The sequence below is a fragment of the Protopterus annectens genome, chromosome 10.part0, assembly GCF_019279795.1.
Source record: "Protopterus annectens isolate FY-2018-M chromosome 10.part0, PAN1.0, whole genome shotgun sequence".
In the NCBI taxonomy this organism is placed as follows: domain Eukaryota; kingdom Metazoa; phylum Chordata; order Ceratodontiformes; family Protopteridae; genus Protopterus; species Protopterus annectens.
In genome coordinates this window covers 350,941,467-350,955,855 of record NC_056744.1, presented here as the reverse complement: position 1 = coordinate 350,955,855, position 14,389 = coordinate 350,941,467, and the positions used below count along the sequence as shown (strand labels likewise).

The 14,389-nt window shown below is 45.6% G+C and overlaps 1 protein-coding gene across 1 annotated transcript in view; it reads left to right on the top strand.

Moving 5' to 3' along the window:
- PRRC2C (proline rich coiled-coil 2C) overlaps nt 1-14,389 on the top strand; it is a 2,776,386-nt gene that overhangs the window by 1,645,861 nt on the left and 1,116,136 nt on the right. The window contains exon 16 of the mRNA XM_044086759.1: nt 7,982-8,133. Within this exon, the coding sequence (XP_043942694.1) occupies nt 7,982-8,133 (152 nt within the window). The remainder of the gene's footprint in view (nt 1-7,981; nt 8,134-14,389) is intronic.

Below are 14,389 nucleotides of genomic sequence, written 5' to 3'. Positions count from 1 at the left end.
GCTTGCACCTGTCACCCCTGGGCTTTCGGATATTGGCAAAGGCTCTTGCTACCCCCATAGTGCCTTTTTTAGGCAAGGCTCAAAAGACAAACCCACCTCCATAGGTATCACAAGGGATAAGAAACTAAGAGTAATGCTCCTCAGCGCCAGAAGTCTAAACCTCAAGATGCACACACTCGAAACTCTCCTTAGCATGGAGAACATCGATATCTGTGCAGTAACAGAAACCTGGTTCAGGGCTCCCGAGAGCACCCCAGCACTACCAGGTTATACCTCATACCATGCTTTTCGGCCCCAAAACTTGGACCGAACCACAAAAGGAGGGGGAGTATCGATATTCATCAAAGATACCCACACCTCCAGGTTGGTGGCAAAGCACGAAGCATCAGAGACTATCCATGTGCAACTAACAGTGGGTAAAACTGCCTTCCAGTTTATAGCCTGCTACAGACCACCCTCCCAAACCCAGGAACCCCACTCGGCCTTTCTGAGAACACTGGAAAATATGAGGGTCTTTCCAAACACCATTATATTGGGCGACTTCAACTACCCAAACATAGACTGGGAGCATTACTCTAGCTCCAACACCCTAGCCCAAAGGTTCCTAGAATTTATAAACTCAAATGCTATGGAACAACTTGTTACCACTCCCACAAGAGGGGAAAACATACTGGACCTGATCATCACCAACATGGGGACTCTATGCTCCAGACCAGAAGTGTATCCCTCACTGGTAAGATCAGACCATAAACTAATCTCACTGGATATTCACATCCCGACCCCACCCCCTGCCCAGAAAACCACAGTGAAAAACTTCTCTAAAGCAAATTTCACACTCCTCAAAACCGAGGTGGAATCCTTCAAAGCCCCCGAGCCTGTGGAAAATACGGCCCAGACCGCAGAATCCTTTATAAACGCATTCTATGAACACCTTCAGGAATGCATGGATCATGCGATCCCATATAAAACCAAGACCCAATCCTCCAAAGGCAGACATCCTGTCTGGTGGACCCCAGCCATAAACAAACTATACAATAGAAGGAGGAAGCTACTAAATGATAGAGCAAAATCCCAAAAAGGGAAGGCATCACTGATCAGTATTAGCAAAAAACTACGGGCACTCATAAAATTGTCTAAGGCCAGCTTCGAGAGAAAAATTGCACAGGACACTAAGGATAATCACAAGGCTTTCTTTAGTTATGTTAGGAACCTGGGTGGTAATTCCCAGATATGCTCAGAATTAGTCCAAAATGACAAAAAATGCACTGAACCCACAGACATTGCCAACATCCTAGCTGACAGGTTCAGCACAAAGTCCCCCCCCCTCCCCACCAAAAGGGCAAATATCTATCCCAGCAGAGTGCTGCCCCCCTGACATCTCAGATGCTCAGGTAAGAGCCGCCCTCTCCAAAGCAAAAAACACAGCATCAATGGGACCAGACGGTGTCCCGGGCTGCGCCCTACATGAACTCCAAGAAGAGCTAAACCCAAACATAAAACTACTGTTCAATCTCAGCCTTACTACAGGATATGTGCCCAAAGAGTGGCGTACAGCAACAGTGGTCCCTCTCCATAAAGGTGGTGCCTCAACGGATCCTGGAAACTATCGCCCCATAAGCCTGACTAGCTTGGTCTGCAAAGCTATGGAAAGGATCATCATGGACCTCATAAATAAAGATATTGGGGACCTACAGACACTGGATCCTACCCAGTTCGGCTTTAAGGGCAGATCCTGCCTCTTAAACCTGGTTGATTTCTTTGAAACAGTCACCAAGGCCATTGACGAGGGGAAGGTGGTCCACACAGCCTACCTGGACCTCGCAAAAGCCTTCGATACAATACCCCACTCGGGCATTATAGATAAGCTCACCAGCTTAAATATAAACCCCTATGTCACTAGATGGATTGCAAACTGGCTCAAGGACAGAAGCCACATGGTTAGAATTGCTGGAGCCATGTCAGACTCCAAACCAGTTACAAGTGGTGTCCCACAAGGCTCAGTCCTGGGACCTCTCATGTTCGGTATATATTTCTCGGAGGTACAGGCCAACACGGAAGGACTGTGGCTGACAAAGTTCGCAGATGACTGCAAACTGGGTGCCATAATCGACTCTCCAGCCGACACAAGCATCCTCCAAAAGGGCCTCATAGAAACAGACAACTGGTGCCAGAGCCATGGCCTCAAGCTAAATGCCAAAAAGTGTATGGTCATCCCCTTTGGCAAAAACAAAGTGCCCACAAATTACAACATAAGTGGTACTCCATTAAGTACAGAAGAAGTAATCAGGGACCTGGGGACCCAAGTTGACAGCAATCTCTCATTTGACAACCACGTGGCCAAAGTTGTTAGAAAAACATTTTATATAGCCCACCTAATCATGAAGGGATTCACATCTAGATCAGGGGAGGTCATCGTGCCTCTTTACGCATCCCTCATCAGGCCCATAATTGAGTACAATGCCCCTTTTGGGATGTACCTTACCAGACAACTGCAGCAACTGGAAAGACCCCAAAAGTACCTCACCAAGAGGATCAAAGGGCTCAAACAGATGCCATATGCTGCCCGGTTAAAGAAACTCCAGCTCTACTCAGTGGCATACCGCCTGTTCAGAGGCGATCTGTGCCTGACGTATAAAGCCATGTCCAGCCCGGAATTAATGGACATGCTGCACCTCAGAAAATCCAAATCCCATCGAGCTACGCTCGAGAGACTTGAACCTCAGCACTGAAATAAATAGGACATGCTGGAGGGACAGATTCATAACCCAGAGGCTCCCTTCACTCTGGAATAAAATCCCAGTCCAGGTTAGGCAGAGTCCTTCATTGACTCTCTTCAAGAGGAATCTTGATGAGTGGATGGGAGATCGTAGGTTTACCCCGGGTATCACTTCTGTGTCACTGTTAGACAGAGGCACAGTATACTAACCTCGAAAAAGGGCATAGCAAAATAAATTTAAAATGGGTGGCGAAAGCCAAACACATTCTGGCTAGGCTTATAAATGCCCTAGGGCAGATAGCCTAGTATGAACCTATGAACAATTAGCTAAGTTTCTGGTGTCATTCTAAGGGGGTCTACTATATTTCTGCTTGGGATGACATGCTTGACAGACCTTGATGCTGTGCCAGAGATGGCCTGCATATGTCACCCCTGGGTTTCCGGATACTGGTTAAGGCTTTTGCTGCCCCTATAGTGCCTTTTTTAGGCGATGTTCCAAAGACCAAATTACCACCGTAGCAGCTATAAAATGCAATATGAGGGTCATGTTGCTCAACTCGAAGTTTAAATGTCAAGATGCACTTGCTCGAAGCACTTCTTAAAATGGAGTGCATCGACATTTGTGCTGTAACGGAGACCTAGTTTAAAGCAGCAGAAAGGACCCCTGTGCTTCCAGGCTGTAACTCATTCCACACCTTTCGGCCCCAGAACATGGATCAAAGCTCCAAAGGCGGTGGTGTCTCCATATTCATAAAGAATATGCACACCTCCAGACTAGTAGCCCAGCATAACACATCTGAGATACTTCGGGTGCAGCTAACAATTGGGTAAGATGGCGATTTGGGTCGTAGGCTGCTATAGGACCCCAACCATGTCCCCAGACTCAGTCAGCGTTACTAAGCACCCTGGAAACTATTAGGGTGCAACTCAACTCTCTCATACTAGGTAACTTCAGCTACCCCTCCATCAACTGGGAAAATTACTAGAGTACCAATACACTGGCCCAACGCTTCCTGGAATTCAATTCCAGTGCCTTGGACCAGCTCATTCTGACCCCGCACTAGAAGAAGCATCATCCTTGACCTGATTATTACTAACATGGGCAACTGTTGCTCTACACCAATAGTGAATTCCTCTCTGGTTAGATGCAACCACAAACTAATCACCATGGAAATCCACATCTCACCCACACCCCCTGCAAAGGTAACCACCATGAAAAACTTCTCCAAAGCTGACTTTGGACTCCTAAAAACAGAGGTGGCTAACTTCACTGCACCCATATCAATGGACAATATATACGCGACTGCTGAATCATACACCAATGCACTGTACGAACATGTACATAAATGCATGGAACTAGCTATAACCAACAGAACCAAGACTATCTCCTCCAAAAAAAAGTCCCTTGCCATTAATAAACTCTACAACAGAAGGAAGAAACTGTTGCATAAAAACGGTGAAGCCCCAAGACTGGAGAAACTCCCTTATTAGACTCAACAAAAAGTTGAGATGCCTCATCAAAACCTCTAAAACCACCTATGAAGGCAGAATTGCGGCAGACACTAAAAACAACCACAAAGCCTTCTATAGTTATATCATGGATCTCCATGGCAATACCCAGGTTTGCTCGGAGTTACTGCACAATGGTACCTCCTGTACAGAGCCGACAGATATTGCCAAACATACTGACATACAGATTCAGTGCCAGCTTTACCCATCTCTCCCCCCTAAAGGACCAGTCAAAATACTGGAGGAATGCCAGGCACCCAGCATTATTGCAACACAGGTTAAAGCAGCATTGTCCAAGGCCAAGAATTCAGCTTCCATGGGACCCGACAATATCCCTGGATGATGATCTACATGAACTACAAAGTGAACTGGCGCCACATATGTGTGCCCTGTTCAGTCACAGCCTCACCTCAGGCTTTGTCCCTACCAAATGGCGCACTGCTACAGTCATCCCTCTCCATAATGGGTGATCTACTTTAGAACCTGGCAGTTTTTGCCACATTAGCCTGACAAGTCTGATATGTAGGGCTATGGAGCGCATCATCATGGACCTAATCAGCAATGATATAGGGAATCTCCAAACTCCTGATCCCATTCAGTTTGGTTTTGTGAAAGATAGATCATGCCTGCTCAACCTGGCTGACTTCTTTGAGTCAGTCACCAGAGCCCTGAATGAGGGCAAGGCAGTTCATACAGCCTACCTTGATCTGCCCAAGGCCTTTGATACCATTCCCCACTCAGGAATTATTGATAAACTCACCTAACTAGGCATCGATCCCTATATCACTAGGTGGGTTGCAAATTGGCTCAGATAGAACCCACAGTGTGAAAGTAACTGACTCCAAGTCAGACTGCTGATCAGTCACGAGTGGTGTCCCACAGGGGATTGGCCCTGGGTCATCTCCTGTTTGGCATCTACTTCTCAGAAGTTCAGGCCAACACGGAGGGATTCTGGCTGACCAAGGGCATCTCCTGTTTGGCATCTACTTCTCAGAAGTTCAGGCCAACACGGAGGGATTCTGGCTGACCAAGTTTACAGACTATTGCAAGCTGGGAGCCATTAACTCTCCAAGTGATTTAGACATCCTACAGAAAGGCCTCACTGAGACCAATGACTGGTGTCGAAACTGTGGTCTTAAGCTTAATGCCAAAAAATGCGTCGTCATCCCCTTTGGGAAAAACTTATTTCCCACTAATTACCACATCGATGGGAGCCAACTGAAGGCAACATAGGAGATCTGGGGACACAGGCTGACGACCACTCCTTCGACCACCACATTGCCACTTTGGTCACCCCTTCTATGTGGCGCATCTCATTACCAAGAGTTTTGCACCTTGGAAGAAAGAGGTCATCATCTCTATCTACTCTTCCTACATTAGGCCAGTCGTAGAGTATAATGCCCCATTTGGCATGTACCTCACTAGACACATACAACAGTTGGAAAGGCCACAGAAGTACCTCATGAAGAGGATCCTAGGCCTTAAACACATGTCCTACGTGGACAGACATAAAAAAAATTCCAGCTATTTCTGGCTCATATCGTCTACTGAGAGGCGATGTCTGCTTGACTTACAAAGCCATGTCTGACCATGCTACATCTAAAGAAATCCCAATCCCTCTGCACCTCACGCTCCAGAGACCTCAACCTCAGTACCACAATCAACAGAACATGCAGGAGGGACAGATTCATAACCCAGAGACTGGCCATGCTCTAGAATAGACTTCCCATACATGTCAAGCAGAGCACCTCACTGGCCCTCTTCAAGAGAAGTCTTGAGTGGATGAGAAATGGGAAGTTCACCCTAGGGATCACTCCAGTGACTCGACTTGATAGAGGCACTGGGAACTAAGGTCGGGCGGCATGATGCCAGGGTACTTCTATGGGCTAGACTTGTAAAGGCTCCAGAGCCATTAGCCTAGTACACACCTATGAACCTATGGCTTCTTAATGAACATCTGAATACCATAAGGAATGAAGTAATTTTTTTTTGGTGCTCCACAAATGCTAAGTAAATGTTCTCACATTCTACTTCCTTAACTTGTAACAAGCAAGCCCACAAGTCATGTCTTCAAGAAAGTCAGTGTCTCTCAGGAAGTCAGTTTAAAAATGTTCTTGCATATTCCCAACCTAAAGGCAGAAATAAACTTGATTGTAAATGCCCCATATCCTGTGCCTTTTACACAAAGGGAGAAATGCTGTTTGTCATTTTGTTGATCAGGTTAGTCCCAGTAGGCAGTTTCTTTTTTCAGGGGAGACTGAGGTGGTATTTATACTACCATGGAAAATTTGGCCAAGGCATCTAGAAGCTTTCCCCTACTGTCTTTTGATGCATGTTATGGGGATCTTTAACATCCACCTGAGAAATCAACAACTTGGGCATATGGGTATTTCATTTTAACACCTCCGAATGACCACTACAGAGACGTTCAGGCAGGATTTTGCAGTTCATGTTGCAGTTTCCTAAAGGCAAGCACCATTCTCTCTCGCTTCAGTGGGCCAACTACCTCCCTGTAGTGACTGCAATAATTTCTCCCACCACTTAGTTACAGGCTGGCTGTCAGATTTGCAGGTTACTTCCTCTTCGTTAAAGCTAAGTACTGGTCAGACGTAATAACTCATTCATCCACTGAACATTCTTCTCCATCTTGACAAATTGTGGGACTTTTTCCCTGCTGAATTCAGTAATATTTCTATGAAAGAGATCCGTTTGTGCGTACTTTTTTGGCATTCTCCTGTGACATAAGCTAACCTAACAAAAACTAAGTTTTTCTTTTTTCATATAAGGTTAGTACTACTTTTTTGTATCTTGAAAAGATCTGAAACTGTCTCAAAATGTTCCACAACACTCAAATGGCCTTTTCTGGGTTTATCAGGTATAAAATATCATCTGCAAATAAAGCCAGCTTTTCTTGACTACCATACCAATTATATCCTTGAATGTCTGATTCCATTATTTATTTTGCCAGTGATTCTTAGTATAATGCAAACAAAACAGGGGAAATGGGACACCCCTACCTGGTTCTTCTGTTCAAACTGAACTTATCAGTGAGGAACCCACTCACTTTAATTTTCACATCTGATCCCTGATATATCCTTCTAACAAACCTTATAATTTTATCAGGGAATGCAAATGCTTCCATTGCCTAGTCATAAAATCCCAGCTTAGTCTGTTGAATGCTTTCTCTGCATCAAGACCCACTAGCAACAGTGGTATTTCCTTTACATTCTCCTTCCCTGTGAATCATCATCGTTCTGTTAATAGTACCTTTAACAACTGTCCAGCCACTGCATTAACTAGTCTAGTCATGCAGCAAAACTAATCTTTACTTCAGCTTTTACAGTCGTACATTTTACTATGTAGATTTGCATTTCTTTTTCTGTATTCTTGAGCGTTACTTTGTTATTGCTGTACTTTTGAATTGCAATTTCCATATTCTGTTGCAACTGCTGGGGTGGGGCTAAAAGGGTCTGCATAGATCAGCCCATTATCCTGGTTAATAATCTGTATAGATGTTTATGTAATAAATGACGCTTGTTACGTCCATGTTGAATAATTTGCATGTTTATCATTGGTGGGACATGCCTTTCATAGGGACTGCCCCTTTGATACTTATTTTCAAAAAAGGGGGAGGGGGCTTTTGAAGATGAGCTGAAAACCTTAACTTTAGATGGTCATGTTTTCCAAGCAGTCATTGTCCATTTCATTTAAGAACAGCTTGAAGTACTATAGTCCTTGTTTTTTTCATGTTGCCAGGTGTTGTGATAATTGATGACCATCCAGACACAACAGCTGAAGATCCTCAATCCAGTATGAATGATGATGGCTTCACAGAGGTGGTATCTAGAAAGCAGCAGAAAAGACTTTTGGATGAAGAACGTCGGAAGAAGGAAGAACAGTGTATTCAAGTGAGTTTGCATCCTTCTTGACTGCCAGAAGTAGTTTTATATGAGCATGCTATCCTAAGGAACTTGTCAACATAGCAGTGGCATGTAGGTCAAGCACTTCGATAGTGGGTGTAGTGTAGTTCAGAAATGTTGGACCAGACTTTTAAGAATTCCCACTTTTGGGAAGGATTGCTTTAAAGTTTTAGTTGGTGGTTCTTGCATCCTCCCATCTTTTTATATTATTGCATTGTGCGTCTGCTTATTTACTGCAACTTGTCCTTTGTAATCAGAAATAACTGTACGGTATGTTTTGCTTTTTTCATGCCCCCCCCCCCCCAGTCCAGAGCACTTTAGCACTTGAAAAGACTTATCCAATATAACACTGAAGACTTCTCTTAAGGGATGCTTTATTAACCTACATCTCCACTAGTCAGTTTGGATTTTTTTAAGAAGACCCCGTGTTCCAATTCTGTCTGTGTACACACAGGATATAGAGCAACTGCCCTCAACTGGCCCTGCCATTTTTCTGACGTGTTCACACTATATATGTCAGTTTTTGCTAGTTCTCTAAGGTCCTACTTTTGCTTGTGTAAAACAGAAAGTGAACTTGTGGCCATCAAATTACCATAGAACCACTGTTGTTTACACTGTCATGAAGGAGCTGCGGTATTGACTACTGCAAGTGCTAGCGATTTCATCTGAACATTCTAAGGTAGAAGCTTCATGTTAAGAAACATTTTAGCAGATGAGAGCTGTTTGTGCAAGGATCTGCAGGAACATTTTTCATTGTAGCCCCAACCACAACGCAATATTAGCATAAAGACAAATCTAGAGTAGGTTGAAGTTAGACTGTCCCAGAGAGTCCAGTTGTTCCCTGTGTCTACTGGTAGTGAACAAGTTGTATTGGTGGAGGTTGAAGCCATTTCCCATACATTGCCTTGTTTGAAGGTAGAAGGTGTTGCACTTGTTTCTTGAGCTATCCAGCTTCTAGCCTCCAGATGATTGAGCAACCGTAGTTCTTGGATTTTAGTGCATTGTGCACTGCCCTCCTCTGATGAGCTTCTCCAGGACTTGAGCATCCCATTTGACTGGTTTGCCTATTCATCTCTAACGTTTGATTAGTGGCTGAAGACATGAAAGCAGTTTCTCATTGCCATCACTTCTACATTATCTCAGTGCTTCAGTTTTGCATAGGGAATCCTGTCTGGTCGTGCATACAGGTAGTATCTGGTCTTGCATACAGGTAGGGTCTCTCAAGGTGGACAATTCCTTCTGAAGAGGAGTTCAGAATTGGCACCCTTTTATCATTGCTGAAGCAGTGACTAATACAAGCCTTAGATGTGCTGTGGAAGCTCTGGTGTCAAGTGAACCTAGGGTCACAAGTTTCGAAAGGACTATTTGAGGCTCATCATTAGGCTCATAGCTGGACTGTTAACTCCATATGCAAATTGGACACAGGTTAATTTTTCCAGTCTTTATGTCCAGATCTCAGAACTGATGGTAGTAAAGAAAAGCAGCCCACATCATTTTTGTTGCAACAAGAACTTTGTACTTGACAGTATATCTTAGTTTGTTTTGTTTTTTTTTGGGGGGGGGGGGCAATTCTACATTTTGAAGTCCTTGTAATTGTTCTTGTTGGTATTAATTGTTTAAAGAGATTGTTTGTGGTGAGTGATGTCCTTATTAAAATCGTCAGTAAGTCTGTGTTGCCTTTTCAGCAGGAAAACATTGCTACATCTTTCCTGAAGTACAGGGGTTTTCATGTTACACTGCACTACTTTTTTTACCAGGTGGTGTGTAATCCAAGACCCTCTGTCTTTCAGAAGAAAAGTGACCCCATAGGAAAATGAAGCCTAGCAATCTAATTTTGAAGGATACTGTAGGTAGGGCAGAAGTAGCTTTAAGGACTCCCTGTTCTGCAGTGACATGAGTGCATCTGTCCCAGTCTTCAAGATGCAGCTTTATCAATTGACTGCTAAGTTGCTTACCATTTTATTCCCCATTTTTGTTAGCTTTTTTGGAGGTAGATGATGGGCTGCTGGCACTGAAGATGCTTTGAAGGTAGATGGTGGGCTGCTGGCACTGGAGATGAGCCAGGCCACTTTTGTATCACAGCAAGAAAGGTGTCCCTAGTCCTTTTTGGGGTTTTGGAGGGGGGTTCAGGTGCAGATTATTTCTCTTCAGATTTGTAAAACCATGCTTATCCTTTGTAGGTGATTTTCTTACTCAATTTGATCACTTTAGGGCAGCAGGTGTGTATTATTTCTGCTCTTTCTATGTCTTTGACTGTTTCATTCAAACTGATTTTGAACTAGCATGCGTGTGCGCCAATGCTCCCAAGTATTTTATTTCCAAAAAGGTGCCTTTGGCAAAGATGGTGGCACCCCCCCCCCCCCACACACACACACACACACACACAGACACACACAGAAATAACTGTACCATCACTGGTGGTGGTGTCACCCTATCTGAAAAGAAGAGAACCTTCTCCAGATGACCGTTGGTTCTGACCTAAAATACGAGGAGGATCTGGCTTGCCCAGACCAGGTCCACTGCTTATTGGTTAGTGATGTAGAGGAGGAAGACACTAACTTCAGGTTCACAACCAGAAGATGTCTTCAAGAGGTACTTTGAACATTGGCAACATTCCAAGAGGGTGGGAGAAGCCGAGGAATTAATATCCCCCCTCAAAAATAGCTTGAGCAGATAAACTGTAACTCACTGATGTCCTCCTATTCCAGTGTTGCAGTATTATACATGTGGGTTTACGCTTCTTCCTCTCCAGTTTGTCTGGCCAGGATTCCAAATATTTTCAGTCCCTCTAGGTGCGTTGGATGTCTGACGTGGCAGCAGGAACATGGGCCATAAAAGTGACGTCTGCATGCACCAGCCCTCAGAACTTTTCAGCCGCCAGTCATATACCAGGTGTTTTTTTCTCACGGATGTCAGATCAAGAAAAATTCAGTTAAGTACCCCGTTGGGGATCTTTTCAGTCCTGCTGTTATTTCTTAGGCTGTTCATGTCATCCGGAAAGGGCATGTGTAAGTGTGGTCGACAGATTCCCCACCCATGATCAGTGTCTCTTCTTTGTGTAGGGAACACGACCAAGAGAACTGCACTATTTGCCAGTCATTTGTCCCTAAGACCTTACATCGCCGTTTACAGGCCTTACATGTACTTGGAAAACCAGAGGTTAAAACAAATAGCATTAGGAATGGAGGCCGCGTCCACCCCATCTGAACCGCCTAAGAAGGGGGCCAAGACCTTGCGGCCTACTTCTTCAGCTGTGCCTCTACCAGCCATTCCTCAGTCTGTGGCCGACATCTGCCTGAACGAAGATTCGGCTTCCGCCAGTCTGAATAAAGCGTGTACCTCTGAGAAAGCTGTACAATCTCGAGCAAACTGCACTTCCGTAGAGGCTATACCAGCATCTATTTTAGATTGTGGGGGAAACCATCGCTGTCTGTGGGACAGTGACGTCTGCTGCTGTCATCCCTACATCTGACCTGAGGCTTTCACACAACTAGACGCCAGCTAGGCCTCTTAAGAAAAACAAAAAAAATCGTCTCCTTCTGGAAGCATGCCCCTATGGTAGGCCTTTAGCCAGAGTTTGATGCCTTTATGGCCCTTAGGCCTACTGCTATAGAAATCCCTAGCACTGCTCTTCCCCTCCTAAGTCCTAGACTTCTGATTCCTGAAAGAAGGGTAGAACTGGAAGAGAAGAAACTGTCTTCCTCAGAGGATTCCCTCTCCTACTCCTCTCAGATCTCTTCCCCCTCTAGGATATGGATCTCCAGAAGAAGGCTCTCTTGAGCCTGACTCCCCAGTGGAGGATTTAACTTTTAGGGAAACTATCAACAAGGTGAAAGACCACTTTAAGTGGGAAGCTTCAAATATGACTGAAGTGCAGAACAGGTTTTTCGACCTGATACAGATGGACTCCCCCAGTCCTTTTGCTTTCCCTCCTATTCAGCCAGCCTTCCTGGATGCCTTTCCCTCCGTTTCTATCAACCCTGACTCCCAAACACCAGCCCCAACTAAGAGCAGATAGACTGTACAAAGTCCATGAGACAGAGAAATTTCTGATTGTGCCCTCCTGCTGATCCAGCCACTATCTACATGACAAGGACAGCAAGACAGTGGAAAGGTTGGGGAAGAAAATATGCACTTCTGCCACCTTGTCATTCTGGGCTACTAACTACCAAACTCACACGACCAAGTATTCCTTGGCACTGCTGGACAAAGCCACTAAGGAATTGGCTGACATCCCAGACTGTGCAGCCAAAGCTTCCTTGACCTCCCTGCTAGCTTTCACGTCTCAGGTGAATAGACACTCTGATGCAGCTGAAGCCTCAGCTAGGTCAGCTGCATCAGCTTCTGCTTTAAGAAGATAATCTTGGCTACGCCTTCAGCCCCTCCCTGACTACTTCAGGGCCAAACTTATTGATGCTCCTTTGGATTTCTCTGCCCTGTTTGGGGGAAGAGTGGCTGACGTCTTAAAGTCCCTGCAACAAAAGGCAAAGAATTGCAGGACCTAAAACACCTGCTAGTCTCGCCCATCCCTAAGTTCCGCAGGAACTACCCGACTAAGACTCACTTCATCAGGAAAACCTCTGGGCCTATGGCTTCATCCAGGTCCAGGAGCCCCCCAAGTAGACAATCCCCTTTGGCTAGAGCTTCTCCTTCCTCCAGCCAAAGGCCTCCCTTTCCAGGTAGGGCAGGTAGTGTCCAACTGACTGCCATTCTCTCACCCCACCCATCCTGCATCCCTTCCCCTGTCTGCCCGCGCCTCTCATTACCTCAGGCAAGTGGGTTCTGTCTATCATACAGAAAGGTTACTTTATGAACTGGATCACCACCCCACCCCCCCAACAATCCTGGGTATGCCTCAGCCACCCACCAGTCAATTACCCCTCCTACAACAGGTACTGCAAACCCTACTAATACAAGGCACTATAGAACCAGTGCCTACAGAATCAAAAAGAAAAGGATTCTACTCCAGCATCTTTCTGGTGCCCAGAAAGAACGGACCATGGAGGCCCTGTACTTAGAACTGTCTCGTCTCAACCCTTTTTTAAAAGTTCCTACCTTCAGGATGTTCACTCTCCCTACCCTCTTTCCCCTCCTCCTACCTCAAGGATTCATGGCAACCATGGACGTAAATGATGCCTACTTTCACATACCTGTAAAGGCCACCTTCAGGAAATACCTTAGATTTCTGGCAGGCTTGTCCCATTTTCAGTTCTGTGCCTTGCCCTTTGGGCTTTCCACTGCTCCCAGGGTGCTCTCAAAATGTCTGACTGCTGTCATTGCTTACTGCAGGCCAAAGGGCATCCAAATATTCTCCTACCTAGACGACCTAATTCAGGCAGACTATCAGAAGACTGTTCACACCCAGGCCCTTCTCCTCCTGCAGTCTCTAGGATTTCTAATGAACTTTACAAAATCTCACCTGGAGCCCACACAGGACTTTTCTCCTCCTGGGTTGCAGAATCTGGCCAGACGTTATGAAGGCCTTTTTACCACCAGAGAAGGTGGTGTCCCTGACACACCACCTACTTGGTTCCCTTCAAGCATCAGAACTGACAGCAAGGCAGTTTCTGAGACTTCTGGGGTACATGGCAGCCACCATACCCATGTTACCCTTAGCAAGACTGCAAATGAGGAGAAACAATGGATGTCCTTCAAGGATGCATCTGCAGTCATAACATATGGGTTGTCCTGCCTCAGGCAGCCCTTCGGTCGGCCGGATTCCAAAGTCTGGGTCTGGCCTCGGCTGATGTCGCACTTTCCCCGACGTCAGAGCGTCTGGGGTATAAAAGCATCAGCCGACGCCATCTTCCTCAGTCTTTCTTGCCGCGCGGTGCCCGAAGCAGAAGCAGTTCGCAAGTGCCGGTCGGCCAGCTCCTTTGATTCAGCTACCGAAGACTTCGAAAAAGCTAAGTACCCCATTGGGGACTCTTTCTTGCCTCAGCCGATGTCAGATAAAGTAAATAATTGTTTAACTTGTGGGAAACAAATACCTCATAAGGATTTCCACTCTTACTGTCTCCCTTGCTTAGGCCCAGACCACGACGTCTCAGCCTGCTCTGCCTGTGCTTCCTTCAACCGACGAACGCTTAGGCGTCATTCGGAGTTTGCAGAGGAATATTTTGGGACTAACTTTGCGTATATAATGCCGTCGGAGACTCCGACTTCACATGCAGTTAAAAAACGGAAGGACAAGGACCGACCCTTGCGGCCCGCGGTTTCTGCTGAAACCTCGGTCAGGCCTACC